We start from the raw sequence: 24,141 nt of genomic DNA on the forward strand, positions 1-24,141 counted from the left end.
CATATTACATTTTTCGACGTTGGTCGGATTTTCTCAATATTTGCTACGCACATGTACTCATTATTTTAGCTTTACCAATGCAATCCGAGCTGGTTTCCGATTTCAAGGCACAGAACGTATAGTGGTTGGCGGTGCTGATGAATTGTGGTTATTTATAAATCAAGTGTACATGATTCAAGTTCATTCAGACTCAACACAATCAGCTGAAATCGCTTGTAAACAAATTGATTTGAGTAGTGTTGCTGATTCTGGTAAGTTTCACTAATTATGTCAGTCAGTTTTCTATCAACGCAAATGTTCCCGTGTTTTAACAATATAATTATTAGACATATTAAGTAAAACATTACCACACATAGATTAGTATATCATTGTCGTTCATACAGGAGGTGCATATATTGTTCCACAGAGAGGGACAGTGTTTAATGGAAAGTGTATTGTTACAGAGACACTCCCAGATGAACAAGTGTTCATCAATCTTGAGGTAAGTAGATGGTATACGCCTAGAAGTACAATACAGTTAAATGAGAAAACATCAGCGTTCAAAAATTGTTTTTAGTTGGTAATTGTCGTGTTATAAATGTTAATAAACATAAAAGTGTTTACTGAGTGTGGTCCCTCTTCTTTGGACTGGTTCTTATAGAATGTAGTGCTGTTTGTTACCATTCTAGATCGACAACGTCTACCGTTTTGATATTTTCCTAACGGAAAGATTTGGATGTAGTTCGTCATTTTACTTAGAAACAGAAGGAACAGAGTTTGTAGACTATGATGTAGAACCACCGTTAGATTACCTTGTAAAACCAGATGAAGATTTTCATGTTGGTGGAATTTTAGAAACTGTTTTAATAACAGATGCATTCTCCGTTGGTGATTACAATGTAACCATTTTACAAGGTTGGTAAACATTTATAGCCTGTATGTAGGGATAATACATTACGAGACGTGTGTTTTTATTGATAAATCTTTGTCGTAACTTTTTATAATTTTCCAATGTAATATCATAATTCTGGAGTGCACTTTGTTTTTCTTATGGATAATTACATTTTCCACAGGAAATGAAGCACGTCATTTCACTATTATTGAGGATACTCCGGCTAACCGTGTTGATGTACTACGAACTACTACTGTAAGTGCCCCAGTTACGGATACAGTCAAAGGAACTACATTCTTGTTATGTATGGAGCCTTCCGTCATAAGTGAGTCACAATGCTAACATATCGTAAGACCATATATTTATGACTATTTTGTTTATAAATAAATGTGAACATTGCCCAAACGATTTTAGTAACCTTCTTATGTGATTTTTCTAGACGAGGAAGCAAATGTTCCAGGAACACAAGAATTCCGCATTACAACCAATACAATATTGATAAGGCTGGACAGTGAATTAGATTATGAAGCTGCGTATCAATACATACTCATTATCAGTGTTATTGATAACAATGCATATCTGATAGAAAATGGTAAAATTGTTGTTAAGGTATGTCTGGAACTACACATATCCATACAGAGTAGGAATCTAGTCTTATCTAATATTGAATAGTGTCTCTATTAACAAGAACAGTGACTGTATAACTGCTCAAAATGGAACATTTTATATTTTAAGTGGATATAATAGTAAAAATACAAAGTAAAAAAATACATTGTAACAATCTAAATATCTGTATGTAATGTTTCTAGATTGTTGTTCAAGATGTAAACGACAACTGTCCGGAATTGAATGATTCACCGATTATTAGCCTGTACCCCCAACCTGTCCTAATATCGGACTCACTTATTCTTGTCAATGCAAGTGACATTGATAGCAATTTAAACGGAGAAGTTTCTTACCATGTTTCAGAATACAGTGTGAGGTGAGTTAATCGCTGTCGCTGTTGTTCTGGTCTTGGTTGGGAAGTGTTTGGTACTGGTATTGGTATGACTAGAAATGTTTAAAAAAAGAGTGATACAAAATATAATGTATCATGAAACCAAAATCGTTTGTACAGATGTGAGAACTTGCAAGGATTAAACGGTTTTGTTTTTTTAAATCGAACAGACAGTTGACAATTATTTTTCAAAAATCAATGCGAAACTATAATAACACACGCAATATATGTAGAGTAGCGACAAAAGCTATGGCTGTACAAACTGAAATGTAAATACTCATTTAAGGACTAAATAAGGACACACAAAGACCAGAACTTTCTAAGCGAAAAAAAAGAATATACGTTACAATTGTTTCTTATCTAGTAGTAATTCATGACCATCTGTTTGTAAACTATATCCAAATCAAATTAGAGAAAATCGTTTAACTATTTCCTTGTCAGACAGCTGTTCTGTCAAGTACTAAATCTGAACTTATACATTACTGAATGTTCATGCACTTTCTTTCTATTTAAATGTTAAATACAAAAATATAATACCAAACGTCGATTAATTTTTGTATATGATTATCATTAAAGTAAATAATTTAACAGAAAATAGAGAAGATTCGGTTTTCATTCTGTTATATACTAATACAATTTTTCAAAGAGATAACAATTTAAATAATTCTGTTCCTGTTTAATTTTTAAATAGGTCAAATTACAATGATATCAGCATAGTTGAGTTCACCTTAGCTGCAATTGATGGTGGTACCCCAACACGTGGCGACACTGTTACAGTAGAAATCACTATGCATGATACGTGTTTGACTGATACAAGAGGTGATCCAATAGATATCAGTATCTATACTGGTTATACTACTGGAGAAGTATATCTACGATTGCCTAAATATTATATTGTAGATTTCAGTGAGTATGTTAAATTAATATTACAGTTAATAAACAAATATATTGCATTTTTGTGATACATTTGTTGTGACAGACCTTGAAATGATACGAATAAATTTGTCACACAGGCTGCCTCGAAGAGCTAGGAATGAAAAAATATTTTATACGTGATGAGTGGATATCAGCATCATCGGAAGAGAGTTATGAATTCAGTAAGGAAAGAGCTAGGTTGTCAACAGGAAGAGATGATACCATACCTAAAGGGTCAGGTAAATATAAAATGTATGATAAGTGAAGATTGGTTTGCAATACCATCATGTGAGAGTTGTGATGTATGTGGATTAGCAATGGAATCAAGAGACGATACCATACCTAATGGGTCAGCAAAATATGTGTCATATTGCGATAAAGTAGAAATAACTGAAATGAAGGAGGTGAAGTGTAAAGAGCGCAATACATATCATCAAAAATAAATCTAAAAATCTTACGTTCACACCAACAACTCTTAAAAAATGCGTATAATATGGTGGTCACAGGACAATGTACTTTTTCATTCGAACAATAATAATTGACATTCCATGGCCGTTTAATAGTCATAATTATATACACACACATAAACTTTTAGGAACATTGAGATATTTCTATTGACAAACACATTACTAATTAAAACATACATACTAAATATCTATTTACTATCTATCTAGCTATTTACCTCAGGAAGTATGTGGCAACATGCATATGTCAATCATATTCGAATAGACCTAAGCCTACAAAAAGTTGGAAAGCCAGTACTTTGAAATATGTCTTATACATTATATAAAACAGAATATAATACGACGTTACCCAGGTTACAGTCCTGATTTTGTTTGTAACCATTTATATTGCATAAGCTATGTTGAATTATTTATGGTAATATTATGAATTGTTCCCCAGGATGGGTACCAGCAGTGTTTGATACATCACAATGGTTAGCTATTGATATGGGTGAGACATACCTCTATATTGGCATTATAACACAGGGTAATCCTGATAAAGAGTACTGGGTTACAACATTTAAAATACAATACAGTTATGATGGAAGTACCTGGACAAACGTCACTGAAGACAGTGGAAATGACGTGGTAAGCTTATAATAGGGGGTCTTTGACAAGTGTCATTCAACTCATGGGTGGTGTTAACATGTTTACAAGTTACCATGTTTACCATGTCTTAGGGAGATTGGGAGTTCGACCCCAGCCCACATTCATTTGAAACCGGTGATTATAAGAGTTATTTTAGTAAAATGACACGGATGGTTGTAGAACTTGTCGGTATGTTGATGTCAAAAATATTGTTTTCTTTATCAGTTATTCACTGGTAACACGGACAGCCATTCTTATAAAAAGAACATATTCAATAATACAGTCACGGCCCGGCATATACGATTAAATCCACAGTCTTGGAATAATGGGATTGGTTTAAGATTTGAAATTTTGGGATGTACAGTGGCAAGAAGACTTCTATGTGAGTAATTATTTGCAGATACTATCGTCCAAATAGCTTTTGGCAATGTGTGATTGTTTATATGTATACATGGATTTTAAATATGTGTGCATATATGGAATCATTTGTAAAATGAAGCTATGCTACAAGAAATCTCTTCCATGTCAATCAAAGTTGTTTCTGACATTTTACGTCACACATGGTTTATAAAAACAGAAAATGTGAACCTGAAATGAGTGAAAGTATCGCTAGCAAAACATAAATGCTTTACAGAAAAACTCCTTGTAGTAAGTGATCAGCAGTTCTTGCATATTTTCATAGTTAATGTATACTTATACTCCATCACTTTATTTGCGCACGGATATTTTTTAAATTAATAATAATTAGAACTTTGTGTATAGATGACACCCAGTGTGCTCGATGTGAGGCTTCGTACTACTGTCTTGGAGATGGCGTACAAATACCGTGTGGGCGATGCGATCCACCATTACCATGTGACAGATCGCCAACAGAATATTCATTTGGACTTTCAAAAGAATGTTCGCCTTGTCCACTAGGATGGGTAAGTTTACACTATTTTGTTATGTCATCTATATGAGACTAACATGGTGGATGCAAGTATCGTTCAGCGAATCTGCACATTCAGGCTTATAAATGTGATATACATATCCCTACATATATTCAAACAGTGATAATATACTACTAAATGATAATACACTATTAAAAACAACAATTCATTGCAGTTATGTGCCGGTGGTATTGCTACACCCTGCCCAATGTACCATCACGGTAACTGTGACGAAACATCCTGTCCTTCATCATGTACGTTATGTGAACCAGGTGAAGCTTGTCATAATGGTATTATTACTATCTGTGGACCAGGTTTATTTTCTGTTGGCCACAATACAGGTAAAGATATTGACCCTGTTGTGGTTATATGCGTTATAACACCAACGTTCTATATTTATCTGTTGAAAGTCTACATGCATATGACAGCATGTCGCCGATCCAGCCAATTACACATCTACACACCTACTTTCTGCCCGCATATTTCACCCATCCACCATCTATTGCCCATACTTACCCATCTATATATTCTTTGTAACTATCAACCTACATGCAACAGTCAACTGCTTGTCAGGTGTAACATTTTAAAGCCACCCTTCTTTCAAGTCTCCCTGCGATATATTTAGTTTTTCAGTCTTGTGTACTAGATCTAATTCGTTGATATTATTTGTATAATTAGTTAATCCACTGCATTCACTTAATGAAAACTACATCACCTTATGATTAACGTTAACTCATTGATTGTTTGGTCATTTGCTCCTTATGTAGAGTTTTGTAAGTGTTGTAAACCAGGGTCATATAACAACCAGTCTGCACAATCTGAATGTATATGCTGTGAACCAGGCTATTCTAGTACAGAATGCAAAACAGCGTGTGACCCCTGTGATCCAGATGAGTATTCTGACGGCGATTGTAATCCCTGTAAAACATGCACAAGTGTTGACGACTGTAAGTAAATATGTATATAGAGAAAAAGAGCATATTCATTCTCATTTATGGCGACTTGAAATTGTTAGATGCATATCCTAATTACAACAGTAGTGCTGTAATAAAAATAATTTTGTAATTTTATGATGGAAACAAAAACAATATTATAAATGAATGCCTGGTAGTTCAGCTGAAATAATGTGTACTCCCAAGGAGTCCTTTGTATCTATGGAATAAACTTGATAATGTGGACAAATTCAGCAACTCGTCAAACGTATTCTCGCATAGTAGCTATTGCATTGGATCTTTGACATTGTACTTGTAAATGAATACCCACAAGTTTAACGCCCTCCCCTGGGTGGATATGTCGCACCCCTAATTGTGTGACCAAATCCAGTCAGAGAAAACTTGGTTTAAGAACCTCATATGCTGGCGTTAAAGGTGATGGAATAACCTATCTTTCAGTCCCAAGTCATATATGTATACCAAATTTGCACATTATGTCCAGCACAAATACTAAATTAACCGTTTCAGGTCCATGTTGGGCTGATGTTAATCCATGTTTTGGTGATGTACAATGTGTTAATACTGGTGGCAGTACATTTGCGTGTGGTGAGTGCCCAGAGGGATTTACTGGTGATGGCTTAACATGCATCGATATTGATGAGGTAAAGTTGTCAGTCGTTACACAATAATATATATACCAGTGATACATTTATAATGAGGAATGTTCATAAACAGCGCATAATAAACACTAGTGACAACTAAATATTCATTACTTAATGTCTTTTCAGTGTGCACACTTTAATCCATGTTTTGAAGAGTGTATTAATTTAGCACCTGGATATACATGTAGTGGATGTCCGTGTGGTTATAGTGGATATGCACCACATGGTGTAGGAATAGAACACATACTCACTCAGACCCAGGTAGATTCTTTTTCTTGTAACTATTCATTTTTAAACCATAACTCATTGTGAAGAAGTGAAATAAAAATAACACCATACAATTATCGAAAGTTCCATTCATATTGTTCAGGTTTGTGATGATGTTGATGAATGCCTCACTGGTGACAATAATTGTGATCCATTGTCAGTATGTACAAATACAATAGTAAGTATGTTTCTCTATAATATAATTATGCATTTGACAATAATTGTCTCGTTTGTGCAGGTTTATTGATTATACAGTTATTTATCATAATATATCTAATAATAATAAAAATAATGATATATACATTCATCATCTGTGTCAAAAAATAAAATTGTCTACGTATTCATGTGGATACAAATGTATAGCCTCAATATAAAATATTATTTATTTATAGGGAAGTTATAGCTGTGGTGCCTGTCCACCTGGTTACATTGGCGATGGGTATACAGGATGTTTAGAAGGGAATTACTGTGATCTTGGACTAAATAATTGCCATGAAGATGCTACATGTATGTATACTAGACCTGGAAAATACACATGTCAGGTAACTATCCTTCGAATTGTTTGAAGTGAAGCATTTCCAACGTTTCAGGCCGAATTGTAATTTAAATATTAAATTTATTACTGAAATGCTTGTTCAAAACAATACTATGCGGTTATTACGAGAATACGTCAAAGTATGCACGAAGACAGTACAGCTGGAGTATCGACCGACCTGCAGCAATTTGCGGCGTACTGTCTGAGTGCATACTTTGAGGTATTCCCGTAATACTCTTATTATTATACATCTTTTCATTCTAAGGACACACCATGGAAATGCCGAAATCCAAAATGCTTAGAACAGAATAAGCGAATACGGCAGGATGAAAATACCCCGTAAAATACCGCAAAATTGAGGCACGCTGTAACTTATGGCGTTACAGTGACAGATGTATAATAATGCATATGATTGCAAGGAATCAATATGTGTAAACTCATCTAACTGGTACATGAGTTGATTTCATTCAAAGTTGTTTGATTTGAATTGCCAATGAAATATATAATTTGTTAGATAAACGTTGAATACATTGTAATGCCGCTTATACATTTAATGTAACATATATTTCACGTTCTTTATCGTCAGTGTAATGATGGTTATGCTGGCAATGGCGTGTATTGTGGTTATGATACCGATAGTGATGGAAATCCATTCATTGCACTGCATTGTAATGAGGACATGTGTAAACGGGATAATTGTTATGTGATACCAAACAGTGGACAAGAAGACAATGACCATGACAATAAAGGAGACATATGTGATGGGGATGATGACGGAGATGGCATCTATGATGAAAATGTAAGGAAATATCTTACCTCAATCGAGAAGATCACGACGTGCATTGATTATGTGATTGTCGTGTTTATATTCATCATATTGCACTGTATACTATATTGGTAAATGTGTTTATTGTGTCTCTATTGGTAGGATAACTGCCAATATGTAAATAATCCAAGTCAGATCGACACTGATGGTGATAGTATTGGTGATGACTGTGACAACTGTATCAATGATCCCAATCCTGATCAGTTAGATAATGATGATGATGGAGATGGTGATATATGTGATGGGGATGATGATAATGATGGTAAGTTTAATAATGATTGTCATGAGGATGATGATAATGATGGTAATTCATATAGGTGGTATAACCAGCACATGTAAACAGGGTATTAGTTGTTTCTCTGCAAAAACTGTTTATATAATACATATTATTAATTCCTTCTGGGTTTTTTGTTTCTAGGTGTTGTGGACCTTTCAGATAATTGTGTATTTGTTGCCAATAGCGACCAGGCAGATGTGGATGTTGATGGTGTAGGCGATGCATGTGATAACTGTGTTGATGTCAGCAACACAGAGCAGACAGACAGTGATCATAATGGATGGGGTGATGAATGTGATGAATATTATTATAGCTCATATAAGGATAGGTAATTATATTATATTCCATAGTATATAGTATATTCCATAGTATAGGCCACTGACCCGAAATTACAATATCAATATTATCAAATATACAATACTATATACAGGACAAAATAATTAATAATATACTTTAAAGAAGCGTGTCTTGTTTCATAGACGAGAGGTAAACATATTTAGCTGTATAGTAGGTATAGTGCTAACTTTGGTACATTTCATAGGCTTGATAAATTTATAAGGATAGCAATCAGTGCGATAATATAACGGGATATACTGGAAACGTAATTCATGGAAGTTAGGACAACCGAGACAAAAATGGTATTCGTCCTCAATAGTGTTATTTACACAACATGGGCAATTTCTTTCGATTCTAGCAAGTAAAGAGCTCGAGTGTCTTTCCATTTCAATTCTTAAAAGTCTGGTCAGAGCAATTCTATGTAATAAATTATCTGTATGACTTAAACAAATTTCGAACTGGAAAATTAGTTTAAATCTTTTATATTGGTCAAGTTTCGGGTATATGTTGATTTGTCCTTGCCAACATTGGAAATTCGTGTCGCACAATCTGTGTTTAAATAATTTAAGGAATGTCGATTCGCAGCCAACTTCTTTGTCCAGGTCGCACCAAAACCAAAAGGAAATAACATTAATTTCAAATTACGAGTCCAACATGGTTTATTATTGTTTTCTTGGTAAAGTTAACATTTGTAGCACTCAAGAATGAAGCGACTGTTATTCATTTTTAGAATACGTAGCCAATATTTCAAGACTGTGCAACCTTAAACTCGGTTGACCTATCTTTAGTCTATAGCGTCTATAGCGTCATATGGAATTTTAAAAACATATTAACAATACTTGTGTAATTTAATCTGTATAATCTTTTGCTTCGTCAATTTATTATTACTTTATATGTAAACTCGATGGCTGAATTATGTCTTTCACTTTACAGGGATGGTGATGGTATTCTCAATTTTGCTGACAATTGTGAGAATGTACCAAACTCAGATCAGTTAGATACTGATGGAGATGGTGTGGGTGATATGTGTGATGAAGATAAAGATGGTGACGGTATATCAGATACATCCGATAATTGTCCACTTGTACCAAATCCAACACAGATAGACTTGAATGGTATGGTTCTGGTAGTATATCATTATGCATATTTCGAATTGGATCTGTATTGTTTTTATTAGAATATTCGTGTCTATCACACACTTCACTGCTACTCATTGGATTAGTAACCATGTCAAATAAGCTTATTGACGAAAATGTATCCACTTTGGAGTAATGCGCGGAGGTAATAATTCAAATGACGAATGACTACTGCTGCAAAAAGCATGTACTTACTGACGTACTGGCAATCATTGTGTTGAAGAGTTATGAGATCTAATTATTTGTATGTAATTATTGGATTTCCGTTCGAATTATGAAACATAGAAGGCTTTAAATTCTAATTGAAATGATTAATCTTGCCGTATTTAAAATGTTCTGAGGTTTAGTAGTCTGTATATATGATAATTTATAATCTCTTATGTGGAAATAATATAAAAGTCTACCATGTATCAGGATTGACAGTTTGTAGGCCCCCTGAACATTGATTTCCTCAATATGATATTCAATCATGGTGTACTATTGCCATATTCTAATGCCTTGTAATGTTTTAATACTAGGTGACTTAGTAGGAGATGATTGTGAGGACGACTATGATGGAGATGGTGTTGATGACGAATTTGATAACTGTCCAAAAAATGGAAAATACCATACAACTAGTTTTAAAGAATATATTTCAATTGCGTTGGATACTACTTTACTAGATGCAGCGGCCCCAGTATGGTTTTTAGCTGACCAGGTAGGTTTGAAGTGTATATATCAGCATCCTGAATATAGTATTTAGTAGACCAGATAGATTTGAAAATTACATAGTTACTATAGTACTTATAGACTATATAACTAATAGACATATACCATTAGTTGTGGTCGGTAGCATTCTGTCATTCTTCTTGAGATGTATTATGGTCTGTTGCAGGGCAAAGAAGTTCACCAGCTAGCAGACACCGAAATGCCACTCATGTTGATAGGTCGTGATTACTTTGGTCCAGTGGATTACTCTGGTACATTGTTTGTAAATTCTGATGTCGGTACAAATTATATGGGTTTTGTGTTTGGATTTCAAAGCAGTAGAAAGTTTTACATTGTGATGTGGAGACATAAGAATTTAAATTATCCTGATTATAGAGCTGGTATAAAAGGTTTACAGATAAAGGTGAGGAGCTAGGGTGAAACTTGTGATACTGATCGAGCTGTCGATAAAATAAAATAAACAAAATGATTATTCTGTAACAATGTTCACTGTCATTTTAATAATAGTAACCAACTGTATTAACATTTGCCACATTATTCTTTATTCAAGCGAGTTATATCCAGCACTGGTCCTGGTAAAACATTGAGTGATGCACTATGGCATTCATATGACACAACAGATCAAGTTACGTTATTATGGCATGATCCAGAAATGAGAGGATGGGAACATAAAGTAGCTTATAGATGGATTTTAACACATAGACCTTCTATTGGACTAATAAGGTGAGTGCATTACCTCTGTGAGTCATGATTACTGGCAGAGTGGTCTTGATTGCAGCTTTTACGTGAAGATTAGCATCGGCTATCTACTGGACTGTATTCATGTAACTTTACATTTTTCCTTCAATGAAATGTTTCTTATATGGTCATAATTGCCAGAGTGGTTGTTAAAGTCGGCGGTGTTACTATAACAGATTCGGGAGACATATATGATACTGCCATATCAGGAGGTCGTCTGGGAATATTTCAGTTAGCACAATCCAATATTATTTGGTCAAATCTCCAGTACACATGTGCTGAAAGGTAGGAGTAATGATTTTGTTATCCTTTAAATTTGTGATAATCTCATTGCATTGTAGTAATATACATCATGAACAGCGTAATAAGATTTCTGTTGTATTTGTATTTGTAGGGTCAATCAAGCTTTGTATTTTGATGGTGTGGATGATTATGTTACACTGAACACAATTCAGAATCTGAACTTAGAGTATAGTTTTACCGTTGAAGCGTGGATTAATTTGCCCAACAACTATCCTTCCACCAAGATTCCTATTATTTGTTCAATTAATGCTGAACTGTGTCTTTATGTTGAGAACGGGTATGTAATATTTAGTTTTGTCATATGAGTATTGGTTTGTTTCTTATTTGTGAATTAATATTAAATAGTGATTAGTAATTAGATTTTTTCAATAACTTTAATTCATCTAAGCGTTTCAATAAATATGTATTTACATGTACACGAAGGCGTCTATTGATGAAATCAGAAACATGTTCAATCCTTTTTATGTAATATTCGCTTCGACATGTTCATGAATTTAGAACCACTGCATTTGACTGTCATAAACATTCGATGTTATCATACACACTGTCCGTAACGCTGATACATGCATTCTACCCACAAAGTATTAATTACTATTCGTTCAAATAATTTAACAAATGCATTACATTATTGTTCAGTGTGCTTCGAGGAGAAGTTGGTAACAATGTTGTAAACGGGACAACAGTTGTACAATCGAATGTCTGGAACCATGTTGCCATGCGATTTGATGCCCAGAGTAAGTGCAAGCTTCATTTTCACCTTAACACCATATGGTCTGAACAGTTTAATGAGTATATCACAACACCATTTGCTCGCAATATATTCCTGGAACTCTAATATCCATGAAATATTTTACTCGGTGCAAAGTTGATTATTAATGCTTTTCAATTTTGGAATGACTTCTGTTCATATATATTCCTATTATTAGACAGCTTAACTATCATAAATACACATGATACTTACATGATATGCATTTTATTAGATTTACTACTGGATATATTCATCAATGGTACAGCATTACCAACTATTGGACCTGAAGCTTCATTAACAGGTGCCAACCTGCCAATCTGGGTAAGACATAATTATGCCAATAGGAATAAATGTGTAATTTTGTCAGCAAATACAAAATAATTTGGTCTACTCATGGCAACTCCAACAAGATTGTTATATATGTAGTTAACATGAAAGGATTCTGTCCACACATACTTGGATGATTGACATTTAACAAATTATTTTCACAGGATAGCGACAAAGTGTTATTTCTCGGTCATGGCAATAATACAAATTTTATTGGTATGATGGACGAGGTAGGTATAAATTGTATGTGTTTTGGATTTGCTAACATGGCTGGGTTGTGTTCAATCAATCAGATCGCCGGCTCCATGATCCTTATATTTTCTGTGTGGAATAAATGAACCCAATAAGTTTCATTTGAAGCTTGGGCAGTCATGAATAAAAGGATGTCCCATAAGAACACATGATTTGGAAATGAACCGCAACATTGTAATGTACTATTGAGTGACAGTGACGGGATGCGTTTGAAATACCCTTATACAATCATATGCCATGTCACTACCAGTTCACCGGACTGACCAGCCGTTTTATATTATAGTAAGACCATTTACAAAAAAAATGCAATTGTACATATTCTTTTTCTGAAGTGAAATTGATTATGCGACATAAATATGTCATATCAAAACTTGTATATAAACTGGTATGTGAAATAAGTACCAGGATATAACAAATGTATTAAGCTGTCGAGTACTACAAAAGACTATTTAATTGACAATATGAACACATTCTCACACAGGTACGTGTATGGGGGCTTGCATTGTTGGATGTGGAGATCGATGAACATATGCAATTAGCTGGACTTGAAAGACAAAGACACAAGAAATTACTTGAAGCTCATTATAATATGGATTCCGACAAGGAAGGTAAGACGCTATCTATCTTAGTGGTTAAACATCTACTACAGGGAATTAGTTGTTTCTATATACCAGTTTGCATTTGTTTATCTCGCATTCGGTGGGGGTAATCTGTTGATGAAAATAATTATTTTGCACAAAAACAACAAAACGTATGTGCGATTTTACAAGTGCAGTTCGTCTTAACATTTTAGTGACATTTCTAACAACTAGTTTTACGTCTTACAGGAACTAAAGTGTTGTTAGACAGTGGTTTGTATGGACATGATGGATCCATAGAAGGCAATGCTGTATTTGTAGCAAGTAGTTTAGACCAAGGAAGATTTCAAGTTACATATCCAGATGCCAAACGGCGACGTAAAAGAAGTAATTACCATGACCATTCAGAACTGTGAAATTATTCACTTATTTTATGTTTTCAGTTTTAGTTCACAGTTTTATATAACGTACATGTATATACAAGATTTGGAACAAAATTATATAGATTTTTATAATCGGATTAGGGAGAATTCATTCGCTTAGTTTATTTCCAGTTTAATTTTTTCTTTGTGACACTTTTTGGGGCTATATGTGTGGCTCTTGCCAGGATCGCGCCATTAAGGTTGTGAATAAGGTGTCAAGTTAAAGGACATCTACAAAATAAATTACGAGTACATGAATTATTCATGTTTTACAATAGTTTTATTTCAACTTATTTTTGTTTTGTAAAATGATTTCGTTTTTACTCTGTATATTTTATAGTATTTACTATTATGTGTATCTTTTCTGACAAGAGTAATGTCAACACGCAGTAAACATTTTGTGTGATTTTAAACAATCAATAATTAAATCTCTCTTTACTAACATAATTTAGACCTTACAATCAACTTCACTGAAATGATTATAATACTTACCATGTGTTTTTGTGCCCTTTAATTTATAGCTATGCCATTGCTTTAATAATCGAGATATGTTCTGTGTTGTAATAAATAACATTATAGGGTTTAAAACAAAATTGTGTTTTGTTGTATTTCAGAGCATGGTCAATATCAAAAGAAATACAAAATCTAAATTTCATATCTCTGGAGATCAATTCATTATTATGCTGTGTAATGTGTGCCCTTTATCTTTATCTTTGTAATTATTGCCTTCACTAGAGGGCGTAATTCTGCGTGTTTACATTTCAATTTATGGAGTCACAAAACTCATCTTCATTCATACGCTCAAGCTATGTAATTGTTTGTATTGGGATGACCACTTCCCCAGTTTTTGATGCAATGCAAAAACGTCCGATCGGACGACAGCAAAACGTGACTGGATTCCCATATCTGTTTTTATACAATGTGCCGTAGACAATAAGGTAGGTGTGTTTTAATGGTAACCGTAGTAACACCAATCAGCGTGAAGATATATTTCCAAATACGCTTTATGTTTTGCTCTCTTATCTCTTAGTGATGTTCATAACAGGCGTTATGCATTCGAAGATAGTTGCTGTGACACAGTGTACAGTTGACCAGTTTTAATGAATAGCAAGTGATTACAATTCATTGAGAAAAAAATCAATGCTAGACAAGTTCACAGCGCTGAGTGAGCTGACAAAGTCACAAGACAAGTTTAGATGAAGTTAGATCAATAACATTATACATAACACATAACTTCACTAACTAATCCGAATTTCCCAGTATGATATAGTTGTTTGGAGAAAATCTAAAAACAAAGAAGCACAATTTCCATCATAATCAATGTTAAAGCATTATTTCTTTAAAAAAAATAATATAATTATCACAATGACCTAATAATTTATGAAACCCATAAATACACGTCTTTAATAGAATATTTTACTTGTTTTGTGATTGCATAGAGTGTCCTTGGGAGTTCTTCGGGTTGGTCATGGATTGCTATAAAACTTCACTGACAGGTAATGAGTATTACAAGTCAAACAAAATATATTGTTGTTTTCTGTTTTGTAGAATGCATATTCCTGTGTACACAAAGTCAATAAATTGCTAATCTGATTTGATACAATATTATATTATATTCAGAGAAGCCTCAAATTGAGAAGGATATGTTACTGTTAAGGAAAAGTACGATAACGTGGGTCGTAGTTCCGACGATGCAGTTTCACTGTATTGAAACGTATACCAAAAACGCTTGCTTGCGCGCACAATTGTACAAGTACAGTATTGAAATCCACAGCATCACTGGAAGCAAGGACAGTTTATGTCGTTTCTACACGCTAAGGTTCTAGTGAAATTCTACCTCAATAAAGATTTACATTTTATTGCCCATCGACTTTGTTTGATGATTTTCCCATAATTTGTAAACACGGGTAGGTTGTTATTCATCACAGGTTGACACAGTGTTTTCCAATATTTTAGAAAAGTCTGGTAAACCTAACATCACATTTGAAGAGTTGGAAAGTCAGGCAATTCTACATCTAACTAACAAAGGGAACATAAAAGGTATGTATAAATCTTCATTGGTCTAAAGAATACGATGCAAATGCTATTTTTGTGATTTTATTCATCAAATATTAAACTACCAAAACACCCACAACTCAAAAATAACAAATCAGATACTGTAGAGAACATAACTCTCCCAATAATTGCCTAACTTTATTAACCTTCATATAACCCCATTAATATATGACTTGACAGATTACAATACAAGCGTTACTTTCGTCCAATCATGTGCAGCGTTTCAAAAACAATTGCCAAAAATTGTCAATAGAGGGCACATGTCAAAAGATGTAATACAGAGACTGTTTCTCAGTATTCAAACTGATGCATCACAAATATCTGATAGTCTTGTGGATCTGCCAGATGTTTATTTGTATAGGGTCTGGGTTCAAATCACATTTGTTTAATTTCCCACAAATATAGACACGTAATAAAGGTAAGTAACACAATATACTTTATATGTGTATGTACTCTGCTTGCAATTACCAGTAAGTCAGATTCCAGGTTCAAATCAAATTGATGTAATCAGTGAAATGTTAGCCTATGAAAATAAACTTAAATACAAGCATTTGATGAAAAGCCTCGCAGTACTTCAAGTACAAAAGTTCAAATCCTGCACTGGTCATTAGTCAACATTTGATTGGATCATATGCACTTCCAAATAAGAAATGCACAACAAATGTACATAAACAACCACCTCTTCAAATGAAAGCAAGCCAAACTACAACCAAGGTTACCAGCTATAAGTCTGATTGACAGGACCACGTGCTACGAGAATCGTCGCTGCTCCTGTATTGACCCCCTAAGGTTGATAATTCTTACTTTTTATTTCTTTCCCCAAAAATGTATACATCGTCAATACATTCGAATAATGCACAAACTCGATTAGTTTTGTGGCAATTTCTATGCATATTCATTCAGTAGATAATTATATTATTTCAGTCTTTGTAAGCAAAACCTCAAAACCTTCAGAACGCATTTTGATCGAATTTGCTATTATTGATTGACTGTTTTGATTTTTAATTTCCTAGAGTTATTTTTATATAAAACAAAATGATAGTACATTTCATATTTCCACAGGAGCTTTGCAGGGTTTTACGATTCAATTTTCACTTCGAAATCCCACAGTAATATTACTTAGGAAGATTATTATCGGTCATTCGAAATTCACATTGAATGACATTTTTTTTATCCATGTTTTTTTCACAGCGGGTGGCGCATACATATTCTGATATGAATGAATAATTTACACATAGAATCTAAATTTATATCACTGGTCATTGTAGGTTAACATACTGCATTACGTCCTTGTGCACCATGATAAAATAGAAATGATGTAAGCAAAGGTATTATGACTGTGGGGTTTTCAGGTCGACGACGCCCTACTACATAGGACTCAAACTCAGACCAATGGTTACACTGGGCAGGCGTTGCTAGACAACGATTGCCTAGTAACTGAAGTTTTTCCAGATATGCAGTCATAGTTTCACCGTCCTTCACACTGTGTAGCGATAATGGTAAACCGGACAATGGGTTGGGCAATGATTTGAACCTTTTTGTGTGAAACGGCCCAGTCATATTGCGTGTACAGTGACAGCTCATATTTCAAGATTAGACGAAAGATTAATTCGACGTATATTGAAGGTAAATCTCTGTGGGTGTTGTTTTTCTACTCCCACTTCACGGTTTGTATGTTGTAAAAGCGTAAGTGTGTTAGGTAACAACAGAAGTGCGTGTATGTATCACAGTGGACCACGTGTTAAGAGAACAAACTTCTTCTTTTACACGATCCGCTCCCTATTAAATATTCGCAAAAAAAAAGATTTCTTTCCAAGTAAACGGGCATTTGTAAACGCGTCTATCTAGTATAAAGAGTACTTTTCCCAGTAAATGGCGACAAAAGAAAGAGAACATTGTAAATGCTGGCAAAAGATGCTGAACAAGAACTGTCTGCTCGATCTGGAAATCGTTAGATCGAGCCCCGTTCTGTTTTCCCATTTTCTGCACTTTTATAGTAAATGAGAACAACGAAACTAGTAAATACGGTACTTTCTTAGTGGATGCGGAAAAAAGATGTTGAACAAAAACTTACATAAAAAATTATTGCAATCGAAGAATATTGGTCTGTTAGAATTATAGAGACGGGGAAACAAGTAGTATTATACAAATTAACCAACAAACTGTATTACCTGAGGGGGTTGAAAATATACAATGCAATCATTGGTTACTTTTTCAGTTTGTATCTGTTCATCTAGATGATTGAGATGATGTTTCACCACCCATCGTACGTCAACAATTATGATTTGTTCGTGGTTATTCCATTTTTTTGGCAAAACAAAGAAAAATGCTTTTGAAAATGGAAAATACAGCAAATCTGAAATGTTTTATTACTTGAAACAGTTTTTCGCGTTTTTCACGAGTTCAAGTTTTGATTGAGTTCGACTAATTGGAACCATCATCAATTCGAGTGCGTTCGGGCTAGGACATTCAAACTTGCATTGGTCGAACAGAAAACACTTGGTAGGTACTTTAATTATCGGAAACGCATTTCAATGGACTTTCTTGCGGGCAATGTATTGCCAAACATAACCTGGAAAATCCGTAGTGTGCTCGCAATCGTGGATTTAGTCATTTTACATAGTTTGCCATTTTTGTTACCACGTGGTAATTATGTAAACAATGACTGTTCAGTCAATGCAAACGTGTATCTCTATATTCAGGCTTTTGAAACATATCTGCTAAATTGCGTTTCTGAATGAGTCAACAAGCAGAGAATGCTTTATTCAAAAACGTCAGCAAACCCTTCTCGCTACTTTAAGAATGCATTACGTGAGAGGTTAAATATGGTCACGCCAAGCCTATTTAATTACCTGCTGACTTGAGCGCGACATGACAGTGCTTTATTTTGCTCCCCGAGTTTCAGTAACACAGTATTGGGTAAGTATGTTTAATCTGTATGGTATACATTGTGTAAACAACAAATATTGTTGCATATATACAGTTATTGCAATTCGTGGCGCATTCCACCTTTGTTACAGTTTATTTTCGACATAAAAGTGACGACAATGATCGTGTTTTCCGTGACAGAGTAGTATACGCGGCAATACCTTACTTGTGTAACTACGATGTATTTCTATGAAGTTTTGCTCGTAACTTGTTCATTGATGTAAACCTATATTTGATTTGACCCAATAATTACTTAATAGTCTACAGATTTAATATATCATTACATTGATGTAGTGGTCTAACGTTCAAATGAAGAGATATGTCAGAGAAATGTCGTAATAATTTATTACATCCGCACTCAAACATGGTGATAAAGTAGTGTTCCGAAACGGATACAGAGGAAGAGGGGTCATTACGTATTAACGTACCCCCTAATTTCTTATGATTTGTATATGTTTTCGTTTTGTCTGATTTATATTTTTACATAGAAACAGAGCCTGTGAAACAAAATTCTTGATCCGACCCTAGGATATTATTTCAGAGTTGCCAAATGTTTACATAAAATACATAAATGACTGAGTCCATTGTATACTTCGACATGCTGTTTATTTTGACCGTGGTGATGTAGTGCCAATTGTCATTAACCGGTAGTCGACTTCCTGAGCAAATTTCAACAGGAGTGAACAAGGCGGAAAGGGCGGGTTGTGTTAAACTAATATTTCGCGTTGGTTGTTAAATTCAACTACGAGCTACCATATTGTATGGTATTGTATGGGCTGCTAGCAGAAGCCAGGTAAGTTTACAACATAACAACTCGATGTATTTAAATGAATACAACGAGGTTATAATTGTAGCAGTAGAAACATGACCTAAGGGGTATATCCATTACATATTGTTTAATAATAATATATGAATTAGTCGCAATTGTACGTATTCTTTTGTGAAATGTAGAGTGTCTGAAATTGAAAGTTATATTAATACACACTGCCGTGTGGCACGGTGTAATATAAACTTTTACAAAGAAGTGCAATTTGTTAGCGCATTCTGACGTGAACTGGACACTGCTGCCATTATTTTAATTAAATACTATTCTCTCTTAGTTAAATGGACATAAATGAAATTTAATGAGAATACAATAACTGTCCTATAAAACAAGGCTACATGGTGTGAGTAGACAATAAAAAGAACCTGTTTAGCTACTTTAAGTGAAGCTACTTTATGTAAAGTGAGACATATATTACGTTGCGTTCAAGCATCCATGACTCGATTTGCCTGATATATTCCATTCTATATTTTTACCTACTGTGAACACACCGCTTCCAATGCGTGTAGGATAGCAACCACCTATGACATGTGATTAATCACTAATCCATGCCATAGCAGTTGGATATTTTGAGAAATGGCTAGTCTGTTCTACATTAGTATTCAATAACTTTTTTGAATTTTACACAAATAAAAACGACGTGTGTAGTTACCTCATGCGCGGTGTAGTTGAATTACATTATTATTGCGATAACAAGCTGAAATAATTTAATTAACATACCTGCCGAATGAAATTTCAAAACGTTTATAATTTGCAAGATTATACGTCTAGCCAGACTGTTTAGGTATTGTTTTGAAAAATACCTGTTATTCAATTGGTTACATCTATGTTTTGTTATCGCCACCAGCCAGTGTAATACTATGTATTGAGTGTTTGTTTGAGCAGCGAGATATCAGATTTCTATCACATTAATTAACATCTAAACGTCCAAAAATCAAATAAATTTCCAAACTGATTGCAAAGTGTAGTATGCCTCGTGTATATATGCGGATAATACTGTCGACGAAGTGGCTCCATCGAGTATAATGAACAAGTGATGGAGTCACAACTCCCCTGCACTTCGTTTAGCGTCTATAAGAGCGCTGCAATACACAATGCAGACAGATATAACAAGTAAATCTTATGACTAGTTCTTCTCTCAGAATCAGAACTGGCAGTTTTTTACAAGCAAAGATTTCAATCAAACAAATAGTATTGGCAAGCGCAACTAAGAAACTACTGTAGTGTAATCCATACGCTAGTCACCCGACAACTATCGGTCAGAACGGATATCGTCGCATAACATCTGATACAGCCTCTAGTGTAATTTGCTTCATTGTCAGTATGACCTTTTATGACACATCAATAATGTTTCCATTCGCACTACTTAAGGTAGATTAACTTGCTGAAGCCTTTGAATGAAATCGTCTGGGCTTAGAAATTAGGATTAGATTTCACAACATAAGTAATGAAAACATATTAAATGTCTCAACCATTTCAGACAGGGTTCAAAGCAGTAAACAATGTAGTAGAGTATGTTGCGTTTATTTCAGAACTGCTATTCCAAATACTCTAATAAAATGTTACTATTGCACTTATTATATTGCACACCACTACTCAGGGTGTGAATAATATTTGGCATCTCACTATAACCTTTTGTTTTCTGTGCGTTGCCATAGTGGCATATTTTGCTGTATTTTTTCATTAAGATGTTTTGACATGCTGAACGAATGAGTGAGGTTTGATAATTCTTTTAACTACGAAGCTACGAAAGTTATTGAATACAGTGATAGTTTTCTCATTGAACTTTTCAATCATACAATGCAATTGTTTTTCTATACTACTTTCAACGCTATAAAATTACACATTGAAATATGGAAAGGTAAGGCACTATTTGTTTTCATTGTAATACGCCTTCACCTGAGGATTGAATATTATTTCACGTAATTCTACAGAGTCAGTTACAGGGAATGTTCAATCTGTTTAACATCTATGTGACCCTGTAAACACCCAGGAATAAATAGTTATTTGAAATGAGGCGGACAACTATATTCACTACATAAATGAATATCTGCAACTAGAGAAAGTCATAGTAACAATTGATAGTGGATTGTGAATAAACTATTATTGAGACAATCTGGCTTATGAATACACCAGAAATAGGCTTATCTACAAGTTGAAACGAACTGACTAGCTTACATTCTGTGACAAAATGATATCATACACAATGTATTACTTGAATTGAAATTCATGTGATTCCATATCAGACTAAGAATTCTGTGATTTATGATAACATGGTGTAACTCAAAATCGTTTTTAGTGATTAGCTATGGGGGTTTGTAGTAATTTATTGTAAACTTCACTTTTTAAAATATAGATAAAAAAAACCGATATCTATTCATTCCTTCCTTTCGTTCCTTCCTTTAGTCTCATCCCAGAAGTATTAGCGTCATATTATTAATCTTAATGAATTAAAACCTCACTTTGAAGTTAATTTATATTTCTAGCATAAATTCAGCTTACACCTTAATTGCTTTACATTATAACAATCTTGCAGGCGGGATGAGGGGATCTATATTATTTATTATTGTGTTTACTTCTAGCCTAGTCACCTTTATAATGGGAGATTCCAAAATATATGTACTCGCTGTGGTATATCTAGTCTGTAAATGTCAATGCTGGTCGGGTGCGGACTACTGGAACAGTAGATATACTGGAAAAGGAAATTATATTCCTTATACTGGTGTGTATACAGTTTGGTATGACGTGTCTCAACACATTACATGTTTCAGTTAAAATTCAAAATTATTAGATGATCACACATTAGTAGCATGTCATTGATTTTATTTCTTATAAATGATACAATATATGAACGCACTGTAAACAACTCTATATTAAATTTCACGGCTGAATTCATAATGGCTTACTGAAAACTGTGTCCCCTGATATGAAGTTATTTCAAGTTATAGTTAAAAACACGAGCCTATTATAACACGATTGTGTTTTTTAACAATAGTCTTTACTCTGTTGTTCTGTATATGTAAATGAAAAGTTTTTGAAACAGAACCTGGAATTTATATATTCTTTTTTGCACGTGTATACACAAACATAATACTCTAGGGTCATCAATGAACCAAAAATAATTTACCTGATCAGAATCCAAATCCAAGTGTTACAGGTAACATGATTAAAATGTACATTTAATTAGGTACGTGGTATGGCTTATGGTCATCATCATATGGATATGGTAGATACACTGGTGGCACTTATTGTAATGGGTGTAGTTGTGATGACAATACTGTAAGGCAATGCATTGGGTCTACTGTGTAAGCAATGACATGGTTTATTCATTATAATATTTATATTGTGTGTTGATAAACAATTAGTAGCAGATATGAATTAGTCATTTAGTTAAAAACAATAGAATGCAAATACGTGATAAGCAAACTCCAACAACATGTAACACGTAATTGCGTCTACGTAATGAAATCGCGCGGATTTTAGTTACCAAATAAATTCTATTATTTTACTAGAACAGTTTTCAGAACCCTTGATACAACCCATTAGCCACGAAACTGGGTTCGGTTGACAGCGTGACAGAGTAATATTTATAAGGGGCACGGCTGATGGCCTAAAAGTAATGACAATCATGAAAGTTAAAGAAATCGGTACTTAATAAAAAAAATCTGAATAAAGTATCTCTGACTATGGATCGATCGATAAATTCAATACAACACCAACAACATGAGCATAGCGGTAATTACAAAATGCCTATTACATCGCATCTATTGCGTGATCGCACATGAGAATAGTTCAACGTCAATGCTACATAAAAGTATTTATAAGTAAATCAGAATTCACTATGATACTATCGTCTTGTACAAGTAACCGGTAGTCCGTAAAACGTATTCGCTGTTCTCAGTAGATCGCTGTGAAATCGGCCACTAGAAGTCAGCTCACCGCGTAGCTTTCAGGATAGACGCTTGGCTCGGTCGCTATTAATCATCTGATGTGTTGTGCAGTCCGACAGAATAGCGTCCGGAATTGCACAAATTCAGGATGGTAATCGATATTTACAGACCGTAAAGGAATTACTGTCAGGTCACTTCAGATTTCACGTCATCAAGCGTAAATCGGCAAACTTCTAAACTCAGCAGTAACACGATAAAATCCCAGTAAGAATAGCACATGGATAATGTGGGTGATTCGCCGTTTAGAACAATAGTTTGCAGATTCGTACTCACTGCACTAGTTCGTGGTAATTTCACGTCTTGAACCAGCCACAAAGTCATCAGTGTTCACTGACCAATGTCACGTTGACTACAGCAAAGTTCAGGGCAGCTCAAATTGCGGCGGAAAATAGTTGCTACTAGTCCGACATCTTGAAAAAGGCCGCTCTCCCAACCTCATGGTCCCATCATGCATTTCAACTTTCTTTTGTTTAGTCACGTAATTGCGCTAATGCGCTAATCTCTTACAACAATCAAAACACATACCCACATTTTG

At 34.3% G+C, this 24,141-nt stretch overlaps 2 protein-coding genes across 2 annotated transcripts in view; both read left to right on the forward strand.

Annotated features, from left to right (window-relative positions):
- The window catches only part of LOC146740851 (uncharacterized), a 30,670-nt gene extending 16,227 nt beyond the window's left edge, over positions 1-14,443 (forward strand). The window contains exons 35-65 of the mRNA XM_085501850.1: positions 70-251; positions 384-481; positions 669-894; positions 1,053-1,196; positions 1,311-1,480; positions 1,681-1,853; positions 2,560-2,774; positions 2,882-3,022; positions 3,687-3,874; positions 4,100-4,256; positions 4,637-4,797; positions 4,979-5,144; positions 5,571-5,750; positions 6,264-6,397; positions 6,524-6,658; positions 6,768-6,842; positions 7,057-7,206; positions 7,786-7,998; positions 8,128-8,287; positions 8,444-8,630; positions 9,572-9,753; positions 10,293-10,471; positions 10,649-10,885; positions 11,033-11,205; positions 11,362-11,505; positions 11,615-11,800; positions 12,160-12,257; positions 12,504-12,592; positions 12,763-12,828; positions 13,332-13,458; positions 13,678-14,443. Of these exons, the coding sequence (XP_085357976.1) occupies positions 70-251; positions 384-481; positions 669-894; positions 1,053-1,196; positions 1,311-1,480; positions 1,681-1,853; positions 2,560-2,774; positions 2,882-3,022; positions 3,687-3,874; positions 4,100-4,256; positions 4,637-4,797; positions 4,979-5,144; positions 5,571-5,750; positions 6,264-6,397; positions 6,524-6,658; positions 6,768-6,842; positions 7,057-7,206; positions 7,786-7,998; positions 8,128-8,287; positions 8,444-8,630; positions 9,572-9,753; positions 10,293-10,471; positions 10,649-10,885; positions 11,033-11,205; positions 11,362-11,505; positions 11,615-11,800; positions 12,160-12,257; positions 12,504-12,592; positions 12,763-12,828; positions 13,332-13,458; positions 13,678-13,844 (4,903 nt within the window). The 3' untranslated portion in view covers positions 13,845-14,443. The remainder of the gene's footprint in view (positions 1-69; positions 252-383; positions 482-668; positions 895-1,052; positions 1,197-1,310; positions 1,481-1,680; positions 1,854-2,559; positions 2,775-2,881; positions 3,023-3,686; positions 3,875-4,099; positions 4,257-4,636; positions 4,798-4,978; positions 5,145-5,570; positions 5,751-6,263; positions 6,398-6,523; positions 6,659-6,767; positions 6,843-7,056; positions 7,207-7,785; positions 7,999-8,127; positions 8,288-8,443; positions 8,631-9,571; positions 9,754-10,292; positions 10,472-10,648; positions 10,886-11,032; positions 11,206-11,361; positions 11,506-11,614; positions 11,801-12,159; positions 12,258-12,503; positions 12,593-12,762; positions 12,829-13,331; positions 13,459-13,677) is intronic.
- Positions 14,444-22,214: 7,771 nt separating this feature from the next.
- The window catches only part of LOC144362067 (uncharacterized), a 32,835-nt gene continuing 30,908 nt past the window's right edge, over positions 22,215-24,141 (forward strand). Inside the window, exons 1-2 of the mRNA XM_085501851.1 lie at positions 22,215-22,378; positions 22,844-22,961. Of these exons, the coding sequence (XP_085357977.1) occupies positions 22,255-22,378; positions 22,844-22,961 (242 nt within the window). The 5' untranslated portion in view covers positions 22,215-22,254. The remainder of the gene's footprint in view (positions 22,379-22,843; positions 22,962-24,141) is intronic.

Source organism: Saccoglossus kowalevskii, chromosome 7 (assembly GCF_978046115.1).
Source record: "Saccoglossus kowalevskii chromosome 7, keSacKowa6.1, whole genome shotgun sequence".
Lineage (NCBI taxonomy): Eukaryota > Metazoa > Hemichordata > Enteropneusta > Harrimaniidae > Saccoglossus > Saccoglossus kowalevskii.